At 44.6% G+C, this 22,727-nt stretch overlaps 1 protein-coding gene across 1 annotated transcript in view; it reads right to left on the reverse strand.

The window, feature by feature from the left end:
* LOC124794708 (ras-specific guanine nucleotide-releasing factor RalGPS2-like) overlaps positions 1–22,727 on the reverse strand; it is a 186,148-nt gene that overhangs the window by 136,582 nt on the left and 26,839 nt on the right. Inside the window, 1 exon segment of the mRNA XM_047258283.1 lies at positions 15,585–15,672. Coding sequence (XP_047114239.1) covers positions 15,585–15,672 — 88 coding nt within the window.

Raw genomic sequence — 22,727 nt, forward strand, 5'->3', positions numbered from 1 at the left:
GGAGCAGTTTAGGACAAAGGTACAATTACCTAAGTTTATTGGAATGGCCATTTTCGCAGAAGCTTCATAAATATTCGTTCACAGAAAAATGTTTTCGTGCTGAGTTATTGGTACGTGATTTCTCAGACGCGTTTGGCGTTTTATGTAAAAGGCGTCTTCAGTGGTGGTACTTTTTGCATACCTTTACAGTTTCTTTGTCTCCCCACTACTTGAAAGATCCACTTCACTCATGCATCTGAGCTAAGTGTGCTGGAGTTCCGACCTTGTGTAACTACACACTCACATAAACTTTAAAATATTATGTGTCTGAACAAATATAGAGGGGTCATCCCGGCTCAAACTGTAACATGAGGCGGGTGCCTTTTCAATTCTTGTACATAATGCTTTTTTTTCATTGACCATAAAACATTCCTCGTGTGTCAGCTGCGATGTATCGCACATTCATCAGAAAAAAAACCTCTTGAGCGTGATGCGGTGTATGGAAAGAGTACGGCAGGCTGATGCTCACTGCTCCATATCGTAGTGGGAGAATTCATTCACAGACAACGGTTGACATTCTTTCATTGTCCAATTTCTTAAAAACGTGATGATCAATTGTTGACCACGGTACTTGAAGTGCAGCTGCTGTTTTGCGCGTAGATTTCGCTGGAAACTGCTCTGTCAACTGAATGGCAGCGGCACGCGGTTTCCTCTAGTGTTTTCTTACGTCCACTACGTACTATGTAACAAAAGCACGTTTCTCCCATTCAAGCAGGCTTGCTTTACGAGGTGAGGCCTTGTCAAAGCGATATCGAAACGGACTCATTACCTCTGCCAATGTTTCCCTTGTTTGTGGACGTGCACATGCACACGAGCAAGCACAAACATACACCGCTAAACACTCTTCAACAATGTAACGCGGCATTGTATGAACGCATTGCGCGGAAGTGCAACACCAAGAACGGTACAAAGATCGGCAAACGTGTTAGCCTTCACAGAGAACATGCCGGCGCACGACAATGTATCTCATTGGTAGTATTGCGACTAAATTGCTTGCCTCGCAAAGAAACACAAGCAGAAATCATTCAGAACGAGCGAAACTAGTCGGAAAGCTTGCAGTGGATATTTCAGTGGCCGCGGCACCATAAATAACAACTACCAATTACAAATTAAACAAGTGAACTGTGTAATGTATCGTGTGCAACTGATGTTTCCTACGTATTTCCTGCTGTAACAACTGTTGCAAACGAAATAAAAGAATTATTTACTCATTACTAACTGAAAGCTTACATAATTTTTTTGTCTGTGTCGCGACAACTGCTGCTAGCAAAAGAAACCTGTTTACAGACTGGACAGTTGATATCTCAATTGAGAATTCTGAGAACCGCTACATGTAAACAAACTTTCTGCTTACTGCCCTGAAACCATGAGAGATGGGAAGGCATGATGAAAGCACTGGTGTTCGCGAATGACTTGATGACCTGGGAAATCAGGGAGTAATAATTTCACGAACAAACGTAGAGACAGTATGGCACGAAAATTAACGGAAACAAATGTGAGTTCCTGATTACAACTGAGAAGAACGACAGACCAACTAGCGGAATACGGACTAGAAATGAACAGTTGAAGTAGACAAGGCGAAAATACGAGGGTAATCCCAAAAGTAAGGTCTATTTTTTTTTTATAAGTACATAGACCTGTTTATTTCTACAATGGTTTACAACAGTTTAGAGCTTGAAAATTTAGTCGACATAACCACCATTTCTGTCGATGCAATTTTATAGACGCTGTGGCAGTTTTTGTATGCCCATGTCATACCAGCTCGCCGCCATGCTGTTCAGAAAACCGAGCGAGGTGGCGCAGTGGTTAGCACACTGGACTCGCATTCGGGAGGACGACGGTTCAATCCCGTCTCCGGCCATCCTGATTTAGGTTTTCCGTGATTTCCCTAAATCGTTTCAGGCAAATGCCGGGATGGTTCCTTTGAAAGGGCACGGCCGATTTCCTTCCCAATCCTTCCATAACCCGAGCTTGCGCTCCTTCTCTAATGACCTCGTTGTCGACGGGACGTTAAACACTAACCACCACCACCACCTGTTCAGAAAGCTATGAACCTCTTCTTTCACCTCGTCGTCGGAGCTGAATCGCTGGGACCACAATTAACGCTGACAGGTTCTGTGAGACTCTGAAAAAACTCAAACACGCAATTCAGAACCGGAGAAGAGGAATGTTGAGCAAGGGCGTACACATTCTCCATGACAACGCTCAACCACACATCGCTGGGCAAACCGTTGCTCTCCTGCAACAGTTTCAGTGGAACATAATCACCAACCCACCCTATAGTCCTGACTTGGCGCCCAGTGACTATCACCTGTTCCCTAGGCTAAAAGAACATTTGGCCGGAAAGCGATTCAGCTCCGGCGACGAGGTGAAAGAAGACGTTCATAACTTTCTGAACAGCATGGCGGCGAGCTGGTATGACATGGGCATACAAAAACTGCCACAGCGTCTTCAAAACTGCATCGACAGAAATGGTGATTATGTCGAAAAATAGCTAAATGTTCAAGCTGTAAACTGATGTAAACCATTGTAGAAATAAACAGGTCCATGTACTTATAAAAAAATAGGAGACCTTACTTTTGGGATTGCCCTCGTAGTTGGGAAGTGTGACACAGGGAAATGGGGGAACTGAGAAACAGATAAGTGAACGCTGCAGGCAGGCAGAAGCATTCCTGTAAAGTGATAGGAGCGCTGTTTGGAACAAAGACGTCCCACTACATACCAATACTGACTTGCGCATATGAAATATGGGTAATGAAGAAGAGAGACGCAAACAGATTACAGGCAAGTGAAATGAAGTTGCTCATACGTATGATGGGAGTAATAAGGAGAGGGAGGTTGAGGAATGTAAGGGTACGGGAAATAGTGAAAAAGGAACCCTTGCAGAGCAAGACCGAAACACGGGGGCTGAGATGGTATGGGCACTTACAGAGAATGGGAAACAAGAGATTTTCCAGGAAGATACACAACAAGCGAAGGAAAGGACCAAGAGGAAGACCAAGAGACGGCCAAAAGGTATGGAGGAGATTGCTGGAAAATGAGGAAAATGGGTCAAATGGCTCTGAGCACTATGGGACTCAACTGCTGAGGTCATTAGTCCCCTAGAACTTAGAACTAGTTAAACCTAACAAACCTGAGGACATCACAAACATCCATGCCCGAGGCAGGATTCGAACCTGCGACCGTAGCGGTCTTGCGGTTCCAGACTGCAGCGCCTTTAACCGCACGGCCACTTCGGCCGGCGGGAAAATGTGGAAGCGACGACTGTAGCAGAGTGAACACAGAAATGTTGTTGTTGTGGTCTTCAGTCCAGGGACTGATTTGATGCAGCTCCATCCTACTCTATCCTGTGCAAGCTGCTTCATCTCGCAGCACTCACTGCAACCTACATCCTTCTGAATCTGCTTAGTGAATTCATCTCTTGGTCTCCCTCTATGACTTTTACCCTCCACGCTGCCCTCCAATGCTAAACTGGTGATCGCCTAATGCCTCAGAACATGTCCTACCAACCGATCCCTTCTCCATGTCAAGTTGTGCCACAAACTCCTCTTCTCCCCAATTCTATTCAATACCTCCCCGTTAGTTATGTGATCTACCCATCTAATCTTCAGCATTCTTCTGTAGCGCTACATTTCGAAAGCTTCTATTCTCCTCTTGTCTAAACTATTTATCGCCATATTTCACTTCCATACATGACTACGCTCCAAACAAATACTTTCAGAAACGACTTCCTGACACTTAAATCTATACTCGATGGTAACAAATTTCTCTTCTTCAGAAACGCTTTCCTTGCCATTGCCGGTTTACATTTTATATCCTCTCTACTTCGACCATCAGTTATTTTGCTCCCCAAATAGCAAAAGTCCTTTACTACTTTAAGTGTCTCATTTCCTAATCTAATTCCCGCAGCTTCACCCGATTTAATTCGATTACATTCCATTATTCTCGTTTTGCTTTTGTTGTTCATCTTATATCCTCCTTTCAAGACTCTGGCCATTCCGTTCAGCTGCTCTTCCAGGTCCTTTGCTGTCTCTGATAGAATTACAATGTCATCGGCGAACCTCAAAGTTTTTATTTCTTCTCCATGGATTTTAATTCCTACTCTGAATTTTTCTTTTGTTTCCTTTGCTGCTTTACACAGAAATATGGTGGGAAAACAGGACTGGACGGCGAGGACCCTGGCTGAGGCTGGAAACTGTTCAAGATGATGGGGACGACGACGACTCAGCATTGCGCAATAGTTATTGAGCGTACGACGCTGTGGGAACCCATTAACTGTGGCTTCAAACGGTAACCCAGTACAGACATCAATTTTTTTCCGCCGGCTTCAAATCAAGGATACGAACGAAACACGTTTATTCTGCGATAGTTACGGGGGACTTGTCAGACAGCCTATATAGCACGAGTGGTGGGGCAGATGCAGCAGCAGCAGCTGGCGCTGGCGTGCAGATGAGAGGCGCGCCGGGCGGTCTGCCAGGAGACAGACGCAGCGGCGAGCCCCCGGCCACGCCACACGGTCACGAGCGCCGGCGCCGCGCCGCTTGCACAAGCACCGCGCGGGCGCACAAATACAGCGAGCGGGCCGCGGCTATTCCCAGGAGCGACGCAGCTGCGAAGGCCGCCCCGCCTGGTGACACTCGCTGCTGGCTGCCATCGCCAGAGACGGCTATCAGTCGCCCCGCCGCAGCACGCAGCGCGCTCGGGCTATCGCCCAGTGCTGACACGCGCCTCGGCGTACAGATAGGCGGCGAAGGAAGTGGCTGGCGCCGCTGGTCTGCCTGCCACCAGCGGCAATCGACGATTTCTTGAACGTTATACGCAGCAACAAAGTAAAGCCACACGCGCGAAAAAAAAAAGCGAAACTTAACGCGATATGCGCGCTTCACATTAATTTGACGGCAGAGAGAATGTCAGAAAACTTCGCTCATAAGCTCACCGAACAAAATAACACCATTCATTATTAGCACAATGGTCGCTCTGAAGAGCTGTAGGTAATGTAGAGCTGGTACATGGCAAGATCATGTGATCGTCCCACCTTTTTCCAAAGCTGTTTCACAGACGAACACCGCACTGCAGTTCCTTCTCTAAACCCTCGCACGGACGAAAAAATGGCTGACATCGAAATAAGTGTCCAAGGAATAGAAAAGCAACTGGAATCACTCAACAGAGGAAAGTCCACTGGACCTGACGGGATACCAATTCGATTCTACACAGAGTACGAGAAAGAACTTGCACCCCTTCTAACAGCCGTGTACCGCAAGTCTGCGGAGAACGAAAGGTTCCAAATGATTGGAAAAGAGCACAGGTAGTCCCAGTTTTCAAGAAGGGTAGTTGAACAGATGCGCAAAACTATTCTTCATCCGAAGACCAGTATCAGTTGCACAGCGATTTAGAAAAGATTGCTGTATGGTGTGGCAGGTGGCAGTTAACGCTAAATAACGAAAAGTGTGAGGTGATCCACTTGAGTTCCAAAAGAAATCCGTTGCAATTCGATTACTCCATAAACAGTACAATTCTCAAGGCTGTCAATTCAACTAAGTACCCGGGTGTTAAAATTACGAACAACTTCAGTTGGAAAGACCACATAGATAATATTGTGGGGAAGGCGAGCCGAAGGTTGTGTTTCATTGGCAGGACACTTAGAAGATGCAACAAGTCCACTAAAGAGACAGCTTACACTACACTCGTTCGTCCTCAGTTAGAATATTGCTGCGCGGTGTGGGATCCTTACCAGGTGGGATTGACGGAGGACATCGAAAGGGTGCAAAAAAAAAGGCAGCTCGATTTGTATTATCACGTAATAGGGGAGAGAGAGAGTGGCAGATATGATACGCGAATTGGGATGGAAGTCATTAAAGCAAAGACGTTTTTCGTCGCGGCGAGATCTATTTACGAAATTTCAGTCACCAACTTTCTCTTCCGAAAAGAAAATATATTGCTGAGCCCAACCTACATAGGTAGGAATGATCATAAAAATAAAATAAGAGAAATCAGAGCTGGAACAGAAAGGTTTAGGTGTTCGTTTTTCCCGCGCGCTGTTCGGGAGTGGAATGGTAGAGAGATAGTATGATTATGGTTCGATGAACCCTCTGCCAAGCACTTAAATGTGAATTGCAAAGTAGTCATGTGGATGTAGGTCTATATCTCTGACATCGATCTGTTGTAGAATTTTTGAACATTTTTTTTGCTCGCGTATCATGTCATTTCTGGAAACCCAGAATCTACTCTGTAGGAATCAACATGGATTCCGGAAACAGCGATCGTGTGAGACCCTGAAAATATTAGATACAGGCTCCCAGGTAGATGCCATTTTCCTTGACTTGCGAAAGGCGTTCGATACAGTTCCGCACTGTCGCCTGATAAAGTAAGAGCCTACGGAATATCACACCAGCTGCGTGGCTGAATTGAAGAGTTTTTAGCAAACAGAACACAGAATGTTGTTCTCAATGGAGAGACGTCTACAGACAAAGTAACCTCTGGCGTGCCACAGGGGTGTGTTATGTGACCATTGCTTTCCACAATATATATAAATCACCTAGAAGATAGTGCCAGAAGTTCCATGCTGCTTTTCGCGGATGATGCTGTAGTATACAGAGACGTTGCAGCATTAGAAAATTGCAGCGAAATGCAGGAAGATTTGCAGCGGATAGGCACTTGGTGCAGGGAGTGGCAACTGACCCTTAACATAGACAAATGTAATGTATAGCGAATACATAGAAAGAAGGATCCTTTATTGTATTCTTCAAAATATCTGGGAGTATGCGTACGGAACGATTTGAAGTGGAATGATCATATAAAATTAATTGTTGGTAAGGCGGGTGTCAGGTTGAGATTCATTGGGAGAGTCCTTAGAAAATGTAGTCCATCAACAAAGGGGGTGGCTTACAAAACACTCGTTCGACCTATACTTGACGATTGCTCATCAGTTTGGGAGCCGTCGAGTTGACAGAGGGGAGAGAGAATAGCCAAAGAAGAGCGGCGCGTTTCGTCACAGCGTTATTTGGTAAGCGTGATAGCGTTACGGAGATGTTTAGCAAACTCAAGTGGCACACTCTGCAAGAGAGGCGCTCTGCATCGCGGTGTAGCTTGCTGTCCAGGTTTTGAGAGGGTGCGTTTCTGGATGAGGTATCAAATATATTGGTTCCCCCTACTTATACCTCCCGAGGAGATCACGAATGTAAAATTAGAGAGATTCGAGCGCGCACGGAGGCTTTCCGGCAGTCGTTCTTCCCGCGAACCATACGCTACTGGAACAGGAAAGGGGGGGCAATGACAGTGGCACGTAAAGTGCCCTCCGCCACACACCGTTGGGTGGCCTGCAGAGTATAAATGTAGTCGTAGACATTGTACAACATGATCGTTCCGGAGGTGTGGGTAGGCATAATGGTGCATGACTGTACTCAAGTCGAAATCTTTGATCTTATCGTTGACGGGTGACTGTTTCGTGTTCACACTGCACTCCTTCCTTCACGGTTACTTTCCACCCGACTTCGTTTCTATGGATCGCAATGCGGGACCGCATCTAACAGCGCCGTTGGAGCACTTCTTCGAACGAAAGGGAATTCGGCGAATGGACTTGCGCTGCTCGTTCCCCCGACTACATGCACCAACGACCGTCCGACAGTTGTCAAGCGTGCTGGTGGAGGAATGGAAAACATTGCCATAAGACTTCCTTATCTAATCTTGTGGCCAAGCAAGTGAGCACGTTGCAAGCACGCATTGTGATCTGTAGCGGTCACACATCCTCTTAGGACCGCATTCCGCCTTTCATAACGTCCAGGAGACCACCATTAATCGCGGTGACTTCAGTGTGATTACTGTCTTTCAGTGTCATTTTTGTCGGTTCATTACTTGAGTTCTTCCAGTTACCTTCTGCACTATATTGTTACAATTCTTTCTAGGTATGGGTCCCGTTTCATCGAGGTGTGTTACTTGGCAGTGACACATAATGCGATATTTACTTTCGTGCTTAAGTTTTTCACACCACAGTATTTTTCAAACCAGGCGGGAAATACTGCTGTCAGTGAATGCAGGTTCATCTCAACCAGTTTTAGAGCGAAAACGGCGAAAGGAACTGGATGTAACCAAGATTTAGTATCTGATACCTAGCACAAGGTAATTATTGACAGCAACAAATCTGCACTCTTCAAGAGCGAAGCAACAGAGAAATAGGACGACAGCTGACTGGAAGCATGTGGTGTAGTCCCTCGAGTCGCGATTTCCTATATTCCCAAATGATACACATCTTCCAGTACACCGACGGCCTAATCAGGTGTTTAACACCCGGTGTGTGGAGGGTTTAGTTCAGTCCGGATGTGATTGTGTGACGTTCTGAGGGCATTTATTCGTACCATAGCTTCGACGCACTTCTTCAGGTTACCGTGAAAATTACCTACGACGTTTATTTCAACATTCGTGATGACCAGACGTTGCCCCTCCTTCTGTATCTTCATGACGATAGCGCTGTGGACACTCTCGTCTGTCAAGATCACTTCAGCCGTGATATTCGGTGCGCAATAACTGTATTCGGCAAGCCACTATACGCTGTGTAGCGGCTGTTCATAGTTCACCAGACTCATTTCAGCCTAACCTAGTCCATCTGAACGATAAGCAATAAGACCGATTGCTAGTTCCGTTCTACAAAATTCTGAATTCCATCCTTGTCGTCATTACAGGGGGAAGTATGTTGGAGACAGTTGATATCGAAAGAGACCACGCCACCAGTTGTTACGGAAGGCGAACAACTGACTACGGTTGGGAGCGGTATGGGAAAATGTAGCGCACTTGTAGATAAAACCGCGAACAAGATGCTCGGCCGACCGAGTATTGAATGCTGCTTTTTGTTTGGGATTAGGTCGGATTACATGAAGGAATTGATGTAATTCAAGCATGCGCTGTTACGGTTCTTACTTGTCGGCTCATACGTAGTAGAATGTTACAGAATTGCTCCGACAGCTTATATGGAAATCCATGGAGGGATGAGCACCTTTTAGCGAAACATTTAAGTTTATAGAACCAACATTTCCGACAGACTTCCGAACGATTCCAGTGCCCCCGATAGTCAAGGACTGATCGAACGACGATGTGAAAGATTGCATTTTCTGACGATTAATTCAGTAGATCTGTCTGAAGCCTGTCTTCGCCGACGGGTGCATTTATGTTCTCCGATTCACCTTAATTTGCGCTCGACATATACTTCAGGATAGTTGATTGTGACAGACCGCCCGTCGCGAAGTGAACAATATGTCCTATCGTCGTTTCACGCGCATTACATCACTTTCTTGGGTGTGGGGAGGAGGGAGGGGTGTTTGCTGCCACTGTTTGTATCAAGCTGTCGTCTCGTAGTATCACAGCTTTTCGTAGTAATTTTGTAACGACGTGTCCCTCATGTACACAACAGCATCGTCTGCTAACAGTTTCACAGAATTCCATAATTTGGGTACTGCGACGCTTACAACGTACGCAGTGCCGGTCCCAAACCACTTCCTAGAAGTACGCCGGACGCTATGTCTGCTTCTGACGCTGTCTCCTGTTGGAACGACGTACCGACTTTGAACAAACAGAAGTCTTCAAGTGATTCGCGCGCCTGATACGACATCCCGCTAACACGCGTTTATTTACGTGGCGCATGGGTGAAACGGTACAGCAAAGCGGCTTAGTAGAATGCCTGCGAGGGCTAAAGGTGGAGCGGGGAACTGTCCTTCCCTTCGCTCCTTTCCGCCCTGAGACTCGTGACTGCCCACGGTCTGAGTTATTAGTGCTCCAAAATATACGCTGTCTCATCAACAGTATCCGGACACCCCTATGTAATGCGGAATTGAAAGCTGTACGTCCGAGAGGCTAACTCGCAACTATAAAAGGAGGCGACGATTGCTGTGTTGTCAGTAGAGAAGCCATAACAGCACAATAGGCAGGCCACAAGAGTTCAGTCACTTCGAGTGTGGACTAGTCACTGAACGTCACCTGACCAATAAATCCATCAGCATTTGAACCCTTCTAAAGCTGCCCAAGTCAACTGTTAGTGATATGACTGAAGTGGAAACGCGACAGAACAACCACAGTTAACCCTTCGGTGGGCGCGACTTTCGTACTTCCATGAGTGGGTGCGTTGCGGCTTTTGTACCGCAATTAGTTTAACATTTTTAAACTAAGGAAAAATAACCATCCCATCAGTAACAAATAAGTAAAATTCATAAATTTCTTTTTCCGTAATTTCAGCACTTGCTTTTGGACTGGCAAAACTTTTAGGATGTTCTTGGCCTTCGTTTTAGGAGAAGGAAGAGGTTCACTTATCCAAATAGTTTCTTTATCTTTTCCTATGTAAAATCGGTAATCCTCTGTTTGTTGTCTCCCCTCTTCAACCAGGTGGTCATCTATTTCCTCTGTTGATTGTTCGGAGTCACTGCTGTGGGTTTCTTCTTCAATTATTTCCTCTTCGGACACAGACTCACACGAATCTGACAATTTTTGTATTTCTTCTTCTGAAAGTTCTCTGTGTACTTTCTCATAGTGTTCAGGACGTACAGTTGGACGGTGCCTGTCAAATGCCTTCATTTTTTCCATTTCCACGCTTCTAGGAGACATAGTGAAACATGTCTTTGTAAAAGTAATATATTGTAGCAAATTAATATCCAAAAATGTAAAAAGTAATGAAAATTGCATATGGGAACTTTGATTCGATTCGAATATTCATTGTATACTAATATAAAAGAAAGATTGCCTTGAGGCGAAAGAAAAACACAAGTATAGAAAATACTTACATCACAAGGCGCATAGCGGCAAACACACCGCAAACGCAACACTCACGTTTCAAACAACAATAGCGACCAAACTGCTGAAAGCATGGATAGCGCAAATGTAGTTAAGTGGCGACATTCGTTAAGAACGACAAACACGTATCTGGGCGTGGACGCAACTGTAACGCTATCTGTGATACTAACAGAAAACTAAATTTTGCGGCTACCTGCCGCAGGAGCGCCCACCGAAGGGTTAAACCAAGACCAGGCAGGACTCTTCTACTACGGATAGGTACTATCGAGCACTGCGGAAGCTGGCTGTAATAAATCGCATGAATTGGGTGAAAGGAATCCATGTGCTACCACAGTTCTGCTGGCATAATGACTGTTCAGGGTGCTTAAAAAATGGAGTATGGTGGTCGAGCAGTTCCTCGCAAGCCACACATTTTTGTAGTCAACGCTACGTGAGGCTTGCGGCGGTGTAAAAGGAGTGATGCATCACTCTAAACATGTGGCAATCCGATGGAAGGGTTTCGAATTGTCGAATGCACGGAGAGCTTTACCTACACCATCACGTGTAGTGCCAAAGTGAAGTACGAAGGAGGTTGTGTGTTGCGGTTTGCGGTTGTTCTTCGTGGTTAAGGTGTGACTCCTTATTGCACTTGATGAAGTCCCATACTCCGTGACAGCGTAGGGGAACTATACGGGAGACCAGCACCGCCGTAATAGGCAAGGTCCTAGTGGAGATGGTTTGCCATTGCCTTCCTTCGACCGTAATGGAGATGAATGATGATGGTGAAGACGACACAACTCCACACAGTCATCCCTGACCCCGCCGGGAATCGAACCCGGGACCTCGTGCTCGGGAAGCGAGAACGCTACCGCGAGACCACGAGCAGCGGACTATTGCACTTAAGAAAACGATAAATGCGTAAGGATACGAACATCTTTTACAGCACTGTCTACTGTGTACAGTAGAGGTACAGACCGGAAACGACGATAGATTGTTTCAGCATGACAATGCACTCTGTCATAAAGCAGCATCTGTGAGGCGATGATTTGTGGACAGTAACATTCCTGAAACGGACTAATCTGCCCAGAGTCCTGATCTGAATCCAACGTACCACCTCTGTGATGAATCGGAACGTCGACTTCGCTCCAGACCCAACGTCCCAACATTACTACCTTATATGGTATCGGCATTTGTGGAAGAATTGGCTGTAATTCCTCCATACACAATCCGACATCTCATTGAAAATTTCCCCGGCAGAGTTCAAGCTATCATAAAGGCGAAGAGTGCACACATGCCATATTAATATCCACTACAATGATCTCGTCATTTACGCGACAGGGCAAAAACTTCTTTCCTTGGATGTACTCAGTTTGAGGAACTACCGACTATGCGTTTTCTTAATAAACGAAAAACACCACGAATTTAAGTTGCGAGTTAAACGTCCCGCGAATGTTGACCTTAATGAAGACTGGGCGCCAGATCATTTGCACACGACTTTGATAAAGGAGTGGCCTGTTTTAAGGAATCATCCCAAAATTCCCCCGAAATGATTTTGCAACAACAAAATGACAACTCACTGTGTTTGGAATATTCTCTTTGAATACAATGAAAACGCATAGTAAAAAAAATCCATTATGAAAGCACGTTCCTACCGAAAAATTCTAGTACACCTCTGGAAGATCACATTCACAAGTTGGAACTGCCTCTCGAATTGTCAGTAGGTAGTGGAACTGACTGTGATAGAAAAAAGAAAGCTGTGCTCGCAGTAGAAATCAGACGAAGCTCTTGGCCAGCCAGCACCGCTCGTTACATCAAAATCACAGTGAAATCCGGACGTGACGAACGCCTCGCAGACACTAATTACACAACTGTGCTCTAATAAAGTTCCCTCTTTAGCTGGTAATGACTTCCAATTTTCTCCCAAGCAGACAGACAGACAGTGGCTATTACCACACACACTCGAGCACTGGAAACTATGTTGCCCCTTTAAAGTCAACAGCCCTAAGTTAGCGTCACACTCAGACTCACAAGCCTGTAATACTTTTTGGTTCCAAAACTCCGTCCTTCGACAAAAGCTGTTACCGTTAATTTTTCCGTGAACGTAAACTAGAAGATGAGAAGAAAAGACACTCACCTACCTACCCTACACCTACACTTTTTATCATCACTTCGATTCCGAAGTTCACTGAATTTTGCTGAAAACCCATTACAAATAATAAATTAATGTGAGTCAGACTAATATTTAATTACAATTAGCTTTATCGAACAGTTTGCGTGTAGCAATACATCAGAGTCGCACTGAAGAACAAGATTAAACTACTCGAACTCCACAAAAAAAAAAAAAAAAATAAATAAAATAAAATAAAATAAAAATCCTGTATTAACATTACTACTAAAGAAATTCATCAGACGGGAGCTAATAAACAAATAAATAAATAAAAGGTCGTATAATACAAAGCTTATGAGCCTTTCGTTCAGTTTCAAGACTATTTTTACCTTTCCATAAACTGAACAAAAATTACAATATCAAACGGGCATCTCACTAACATTTGGCGAAATGAAATGTTTTAGAATTGGTATGAAAAATGATGCTCCCCTGCAGATAAAATAATAACGTAAATAAGCTTTCAGTTTCAAAATAAACCTAATATGCAGCGTGTCAACATTCAGGATAGGAGAGGAACGATCATTCGAAGCAAAAAAGTGTAAACATGGTCTCTAAAACGCGTGCTATGAGCACGATTTCAGCGGAAAAGATTACAGTACCGGACATGACCAAGGCTCTTGAGGTATGCAAAACTGACCATTTCTCCTGAGACATCTTGTACGGCGCTCACCTGAAATTATTACGTGACAGAACTTACCGTAATCTGGTGTGTGTGTGTGTGTGTGTGTGTGTGTGTGTGTGTGTGTGTGTGTGAATGATCAACGAGTATGTTTTGTGCTAATAAGTTCCCAGAATTTTCACTCCGACAAAGAGCGATTATTGCTGCAGCGGCAACACTGCTGAGACAATTCATATTGTTAATTTATGAATAAACATGTTGTCTCAAAAGCTAAAAAAAAAATTTCGCAGCACGTCTCTGTGATAACACTTAGTTTCGTTTGGATTATTCATCTGCCTCTAGTAAGTAAACTGACCAACATCTGCACATTTACTACCAACGCACAAATGCGTTGTTTGTGTCTGAATATTTCCATTACTAAATGTTCAGCACGCACTTTACGGGCTTCGTGAAGCACCAGAGGAAACCTCAGACTGACATACCAAATTGCTAGGCATTTACTGATGGGGCTTCCCGTCAACAAGTGCCTACTCCAGCAGCAATCTTTACAAGATCAATTAAAGCGTTTTATACGGCTTTCTTTCAAAACTGAAACCACTGTACCAACAATGAATTGTGACGGATTTAGGTTTTAGTATTCTTGATTGAATTGTTCGGTATTTCGCTCAGGATGCTCAATTTAATGGAAGCAAAAAGGGGAAAAAATGTTTTTAACCACGAAGCGAGATGCCAAGTAGTACGTGCACACAAAATCGGCACAGAGTCATGTCGAGACTTACCGGGGCAGACAACTGCTGAGGAAGAAAAGGCGGTGCGCGCAGTTCGCAATGTTTACGGCCGGTTATCGCTCCTCGTGTGTATGAAGACCCTACACGTGCTACCCACTCGCGAATCCAGCGGCAACTGTTCAGGCAGCGACATGTGGTTCACGACGCCAATCCGCCGCGCCGCCGCCGGCTTTCTGGGTAATCACAGGCAGCTCGGGCGGCGCATGCGCAGCACCGCACTTCGGAAAAGCGTGACGTCCGTGGGACACAGTTCGGCCGGACGAGCCGAACGGGCAGCGGAGTATTGTTTGGGAGGGGGTGGGCGTCCTCATAGCGTAGGGGGGCAGTAAAACAACACGCAGGTATTACATCGTAATGTCCAGTTTTTTTTTTTGTAATGTCCCTGGACTAGAAGAGGTCATACATACATCTCTGATGAAAAGAGGTAACAAGGGGATGACTGTACTTCTCCCGAAAAGCTTTTGCTAATTATTATCATGTAAAAGTTGCATGATTTCGAGAACAAAACAATCAGACTACTGAAAGATGGCACTACCACTTTGCACACAAACCCTATACGAAAGGGTGTGGATATACAACACTTCTAAGTGTCCATCAAAAACTTACTCCACCAACATATAGAGTGTGAAGTAGAAAATGTTTATTTAACATGCCAAAACAAAGCTCAATGTGTAAGAACGCCTGTAAATCATAAATCTGAAAGAACGACTATTATATTCAGTGAAAATTTTAAAAATGTGATTTGTAAGTATTGTGCTGGTCACCTAAGAATTAAACATCTGCCTTTCCACAATAAGAGAAAAAACAGAGGCAACAGTATGGAGTTAGATCCTAGAGAGCACAATACATATGGTGACCAACATCTCACATCCGCCGCACATGCGTAGATTAGGCATACGGACACACAAATTCTCCTACAATGTCACAACAGTTTGTCTTACGAAGTACAGATTAGTCGACTTAAAATGAAACAAGTACCTCTAACTACTGGTATCCTTCCGCTGACAGAAAATGAAGACAGACTATTTGAAAATCATCACACGTTAGAAGTAGATACATTTAAAAATGAAGAGCAGTACTCAACGACTGTAAAAACAGCAGAACTAAAACGTTAAAAGTATGTAATCGGAGCGTTGTGCGAGAGCGACACACAGGCAATGACAGTGAGGAAAGAAAGAAGATTGCAAAGACTGCATAATGTTCAACACAATTGATGAAGTACCTAGAAACCTCCAGCTGTGTTTGTTTCTTCCCACATGGTTTCCTGGTTGCAATTCGTCCGTCCAAGCTGCAAATTGACTGCCTGCGGCCTGATGAGTGAAAAAATGAAACAATATTAGTTAATTTGCGCACAGCAATTCAGAAATAACAGTAGTACACAATAACACATAATTAAATGGTTACACATATATCTTAGTGATCAACAGCACTAACAGACATAATAAACATTTACTCACCTCCCAGTCATCTGGACTACGCTACTATTTACTTGTGTTGTCAATCAATCATGCATTGTAGATTCTTGTAACAGACAAGTGAATTTTTTGAACTGTTCAGAAGCTGTGACGAAATTAAACGCTACACGGGTAATTAAAAAGTGATGGTCTTTTTTTGTTACATCCGTATGGCACCAGCTGTTTCATAAGAGTTTGATGGACGGTGGTGCAACAACATTTTGTGCCCTTTCTTGACATTTTCATCTGAGAAAGTTTGGGCGGGAGTTCATACGAATAAAGTGTCCCACCATTTGAGCTAAGTCGTCAGTTTAACTGCTGAAAATGAAAGAGCCTTGTCATTCAGAACATTCTCCTACTTCCAATTACTGTCGGCCATAAATAATAATAATAATAATAATAATAACAATAATAATAATAATAATAATAATAATAAATAATTCATGGTCCCCCATGAACCATGGACCTTGCCGTTGGTGGGGAGGCTTGCGTGCCTCAACGATACAGATAGCCGTACCGTAGGCACAACCACAAAGGCGGGGTATCTGTTGAGAGGCCAGACAAACGTGTGGTTCCTGAAGAGGGGCAGCAGCCTTTTCAGTAATTGCAGGGGCAACAGTCTGGATGATTGACTGATCTGGCCTTGTAACACTAACCAAAATGGCCTTGCTGTTCTGGTACTGTGAACGGCTGAAAGCAAGGGAAAACTACAGCCGTAATTTTTCCCGAGGGCATGAAGCTTTACTGTATGATTAAATGATGATGGCGTCCTCTTGGGTAAAATATTCCGGAGGTAAAATTGTCCCCCATTTGGATCTCCAGGCGGGGACTACTCAAGAGGAGGTCGTTATCAGGAGAAAGAAAACCGGCATTCTACGGATCGGAGCGTGGGATGTCAGATCCCTTAATCGGGCAGGTAGGTTAGAAAATTTAAAAAGGGAAATGGATAGGTTAAAGTTAGATATAGCGGGAATTAAAGTGAAGTTCGCTGGCAGGAGGAACAAGACTTTTGGTCAGGTGAATATAGTTTTATAAATACAAAATCAAATAAGGGTAATGCAGGAGTAGGTTTAATAATGAATAAAAAAAATAGGAGTGCGGGTAAGCCACTACAAACAGCATAGTGAACGCATTATTGTGGCCAAGATAGACACGAAGCCCACGCCTACTACAGTAGTACAAATTTATATGCCAACTAGCTCTGCAGATGACGAAGAAATTGATGAAATGTATGATGAGATACAAGAAATTATTCAGATAGTGAATGGATACGAAAATTTAATAGTCATGGGTGACTGGAATTCGAGAGTAGGAAAAGGGAGAGAAGGAAACATAGTAGGTGAATATGGATTGGGGTTAGAAAATGAAAGAGGAAGCCGCCTGGTAGAATTTTGCACATAGCATAACTTAATCATAGCTAACACTTGGTTCAAGAATCATGAAAGAAAGTTGTATACATGGAAGAACCCTGGAGATACTAAAAAGTATCAGATAGATTATATAATGGTAAGACAGAGATTTAGGAAGCAGGTTTTAAACTGTAAGACATTTCCAGGGGCAGATGTGGACTCTGACCACAATCTATTGGTTATGAACTGTAGATTAAAACTGAAGAAACTGCAAAAAAGTGACAATTTAAGGAGATGGGACCTGGATAAACTGAAAGAACCAGAGGTTGTACAAGTTTCAGGGAGAGCATAAGGGAACAAATGACAGAAATGGGAGACAGAAATACAGTAGAAGAAGAATGGGTAGCTTTGAGGGATGAAATAGTGAAGGCAGCAGAGGATCAAATAGGTAAAAAGACGAGGGCTAGTAGAAATATTTGGATAACAGAAAATTATTGAATTTAATTGATGAAAGGAGAAAATACAAAAATGCAGTAAATGAAGCAGGCAAAAAGGAATACAAACGTCTCAAAAATGAGATCGACAGGGAGTCCAAAATGGCTAAGTAGGGATGGCTAGAGGACAAATGTAAGGATGTCGAGGCTTATCTCACTAGAGGTAAGATAGATACTGCCTACCAAGATGTATGAGACAGGCGAAATACCCTCAGACTTCAAGAAGAATATAATAATTCCAATCCCAAAGAAAGCAGGTGTTGACAGATGTGAAAATTACCGAACTATCAGTTTAATAAGCCACAGCTGCAAAATACTAACGCGAATTCTTTACAGACGAATTGAAAAACTGTTAGAAGCCGACCTCGGGGAAGATCAGTTTGGATTCCGTAGAACTGGTGGAACACGTGAGGAAATACTGACCTTACGACTTATCTTAGAAGAAAGATTAAGGAAAGGCAAACCTACGTTTCTAGCATTTGTAAACTTGGAGAAAGCTTTTGACAATGTTGATTGGAATACGCTCTTTCATACTCTGAAGGTGGCAGGGGTAAAATACAGGGAGCGAAAGGCTATTTACAATTTGTACAGAAACCAGATGGCAGTTATAAGAGTCAAGGGGTATGAAAGGGAAGCAGTGGTTGGGAAGGGAGTGAGACACGGTTGTAGCCTCTCCCCGATGTTATTCAATCCGTATACTGAACAAGCCGTAAAGGAAACAAAAGAAAAGTTCGGATTAGGTATTAAAATCCATGGAGAAGAAATAAAAACTTTGAGGTTCGCCGATAACATTCCAATTCTGTCAGAGACAGCAAAGGACTTGGAAGAGCAGTTGAACGGAATGGGCACTGTCTTGAAAGATGGGTATAAGATGAACATCAAAAAAAGCAAAACGAGGATAATGAAATGTAGTCGAATGAAGTCGGGTGATGCTGAGGGAATTAGATTAGGAAATGAGACACTTAAAGTAGTGAAGGAGATTTGCTATTTGGGGAGCAAAATAACTGATGATGGTCGAAGTAGAGAGGATATAAAATGTAGACTGCCAATGGCAAGGGAAGAGTTTCTGAAGAAGAAGAATTTGTTAACATCGAGTATAGATTTACATGTCAGGAAGTCGTTTCTGAAAGTATTTGTATGGAGTGTAGCCATGTATGGAAGCGAAACATAGACGATAAACAGTTTAGACAAGAAGAGAATAGATGCTTTGGAAATGTGGTGCTACAGAAGAGTGGTGAACATTAGATGGGTAGATTACATAACTAATGAGGACGTATTAAATAGAATTTAGGAGAAAACGAGCTTGTGGCAGAACTTGACGAGAACCAGGGGTGGGTTGGTAGGACATGTTCTGAGACATCGAGGGATCACCAATTTAGTATTGGAGCGCAGCGTGGAGGGTAAAAATCGTAGAGGGAGGCCAAGAGATGAATACACTAAGTAGATTCAGAAGGATGTAGGCTGCAGTAGGTACTGGGAGATGAAGAAGCTTGCACAGGATAGAGTAGCATGGAGAGCTGCATCAAACCAGTCTCAGGACCGAAGACGACGACAATAACAATTCATGGTGGCACATTATTTCAGTTTATCCTTCTGGACAACACGTATACATCGCAACTTTTTTTTTAATAACTACACTGACGGAAAAAAATCACAATAACAAGCAGTTGTGCGACGTGAACGATAGCTGGTAGATGTGATTCCACACTTGAAAGATGGCGTCTCTTCAAATTTCGCGCCAGTCGCATAAGAGTGGCGCTAGTGGCGCCACTATGAGGATGGAAATCAGGTTTGCTTTAAATACGCGCTGTGACGGACGTGAGCGTTAGTTACCTTTGAGATTCGACGTGGTGAGTTAACGTTGTCATGAATGCCTTTAAGGTGACAAAGACGCCATTAACACTTCACCGAGTTTGAAAGAGGTCGCGTAATATTCTACGAGAAACTGGAAGTTCCTTCTGCGATACTGCAGGAAGACTTGGCAGGAATGTAGCCACTTAACGCGATTGCTAGCAGTGGCGGTCGCGAGTATGCAGTCATATGACGACTGGGCTCCGGACGTCCACGTGGCACTACCGAGAGGGAAGACCATATTGTTGGGCGTATGGTTCCGGTCCAATGCACTGCATCTTGCAGCAGCAATTCGACTAACAGTTGAGACCACAGTGACACAACAGACTACACTACTGGCCATTAAAATTGCTACACCAAGAAGAAATGCAGATGATAAACGGGTATTCATTGGAAAAATATATCATATTAGCACTGACGTGTGATTACATTTTCACGCAATTTGGGTGCATAGATCGTGAGAAATCAATACCCAGAACTAACCACCTTTGGCCGTAATAACGGCTTTGATACGCCTGGGCATTGAGTCAAATAGAGCTTGGATGGCGTGTACAGGTACAGCTGCCCATGCAGCTTCAACACGATACCACAGTTCATCAAGAGTAGTGACTGGCGTATTGTGACGAGCCAGTTGCTAGGCCACCATTTACCAGACGTTTTCAATTGGTGAGAGATCTGGAGAATGTGCTGGCCAGAGAAGGAGTCGAACATTTTCTGTATCCAGAAAGCCCCGTGCAGGACCTGCAACATGCGGTCGTGCATTATGCTGCTGAAATGAAGGGTTTCGCAAGGATAGAATGAAGGGTAGAGCCACGGGTCGTAACGCATCTGGAATGTAACGTCCACTGTTCAAAGTGCCGTCAATGCGAACAAGAGATGACCGAGACGTGTAACCAATGCCACCCCATACCATCACGCCGGGTGATACGCCAGTATGGCGATGTCGCCAAACACAGATGCGACCATCATGATGCTGTAAACAGAACCTGGATTCATCAGAAAAAATGACGTTTTGCCATTCGTGCACCCAGGTTCGTCGTTGAGTACACCATCGCAGGCGCTCCTGTATGTGATGCAGCGTCAAGGATAACCGCAGCCATGGTCTCCGAGCTGATATTCCACGCCGCTGCAAACGTCGTCGAACTGTTCGTGCAGATGGTTGTTGTCTTGCAAACGTGCCCATCTGTTGACTCAGGGATCGAGCCGTGGCTGCACGATCCGTTACAGCCATGCGGATAAGATGCCTGTCATCTCGACTGCTAGTGATACGAGGCCGTTGGGATCCAGCACGGCGTGCCGTATTACCCTCCTGAACCCACCGATTCCATATTCTGCTAACAGTCATTGGGTCTGGACCAACGCGAGCAGCAATGTCGCGAAACGATAAACCGCAATCGCGATAGGCTAAAATCCGACGTTTATCAAAGTCGGAAACGTGATGGTACGCATTTCTTCTCCTTACACGAGGCATCACAACAACGTTTAACCAGGCAACGCCGGTCAACTGCTGTTTGTGTATGAGAAATCGGTTGGAAACTTTCCTCACGTCAGCACGTTGTAGGTGTCGCCAACGGCGCCAACCGTGTGTGAATGCTCTGAAAAGCTAATCATTTGCGTATCACAGCATCTCCTTCCTGTCGGTTAAATTTCACGTCTGTAGCACGTCATCTTCGTGGTGTAACAATTTTAATGGCCAGTAGTGTATTACAAATCCGTAACGTCAACGTTAGGTCCGAGCCATACGCCCTCTAGCGTGCATTCCACTGACCCCACACCACCGCCATCTGCGGCTTCACTGGCGTCAAGCGAGAGCTCGCTGGAGGGCATGTTGGAGGTCTGTTGTGATTTGGGATGAAATCTGGTTCTGCCTCGGTGACAGTGATGGACGTGTATTTGTTAGGAGGCGGCCAGCTGAGGGCCTGCAATCGAACTGTCTGCTTTCTAGACCCACCTACACCTCGAGTTATGGTCTGCGGTGCGATTTCGCATGACAGTAGGAGCACACTCGTGGTTGTCCCATGCATCCTGACTGCAAATTTGTACGTCAATCTGGTGATTCGACTTCTCGCGCTGCCGTTCCTGAACAGCAATCGCTCGCCCGCATACCGCTGTTGTAACACAACATGCTCCACAGGGTGTCGTCGTGTTGTCTTGGCTTCTCGATCAGCATATCTGTCTCCAATCGAGCACGTATAGATCACCATCAGGCGACAGCTCCAGCGTCATTCGCTATCAGCATTAACGGTCCCTGTATTGACCGACCAAGTGGAACAGGCACGGAATTCCATCCCACAAACTAATTTACGACACCTATAAGAGGGTGAGTCAAATAAAAACCTTAAAATTGTAATAACAAATCCAATTTTCGCGGAGTTATCCTCTAAGTTGGTAAGCGCGCTACAAGCAGCGTGCAGAATGGCCTGTAGGTGGCAGCACAGTGCAGATGCACACATACCGTCCCAGTATCGGTATAAAGATATCCGCCCTACTTGCGACTTGCACCAGGGAAGAACAGCGTTCTGTTATTCGGTTTTTGCGTAGTGAAGGTGTGAAACCTATTGAAATTCATCGACGAATGAAGGTTCAGTACGGTGACGCATGTTTGTCTCAGCAGCAAGTCTACGAATGGAGTAGGAAGTTCGCAAATGGTGTAACTTCAGTGGAAGATGCTCCTCGTCCAGGTCAGGCACAACGTGTTGTGACTCCACAGAACATTGCAGTAGTTGAAGCCATAGTGAAGGAAAACCGCCGAGTGACACTGAATGACATTGCAGCACGTTTACAGATTAGTCATGGGTCAGCACACCACATTGTGCATGATGTGCTCCAGTTTCACGAAGTGTCTGCAAGATGGGTGCCACAGCAGCTGACTCTTGAAATGAGAGAACGACGTGTTGATGCTTGTGAAGAACTTCTTTGGGCGCTTTGAACGAAAAGGCGATGGATTCCTTGCAAGAATCGTTACTGGGGACGAAACCTGGGTTCACTTCCACCAGCCGAAAACGAAGAGCGCGAGCAAGGAATGGCGCCATTCCTCATCACCAAAGCCAAAGTAGTTTCGAACAGAAGCATCAGCAGAGGAAGGTTATGCTGACACTCTTTTGGGACGAAAAAAAGCGTCATTTTGGAGCATTAAATGGCTAGAGGGACCACTGTCACCAGTGCATCATGCACAGATCTCCTAAACAATCATCTGCGGCCTGCAATCAAATCAAAG

Source organism: Schistocerca piceifrons, chromosome 4, assembly GCF_021461385.2.
Source record: "Schistocerca piceifrons isolate TAMUIC-IGC-003096 chromosome 4, iqSchPice1.1, whole genome shotgun sequence".
NCBI classification, from domain to species: Eukaryota; Metazoa; Arthropoda; class Insecta; order Orthoptera; family Acrididae; genus Schistocerca; species Schistocerca piceifrons.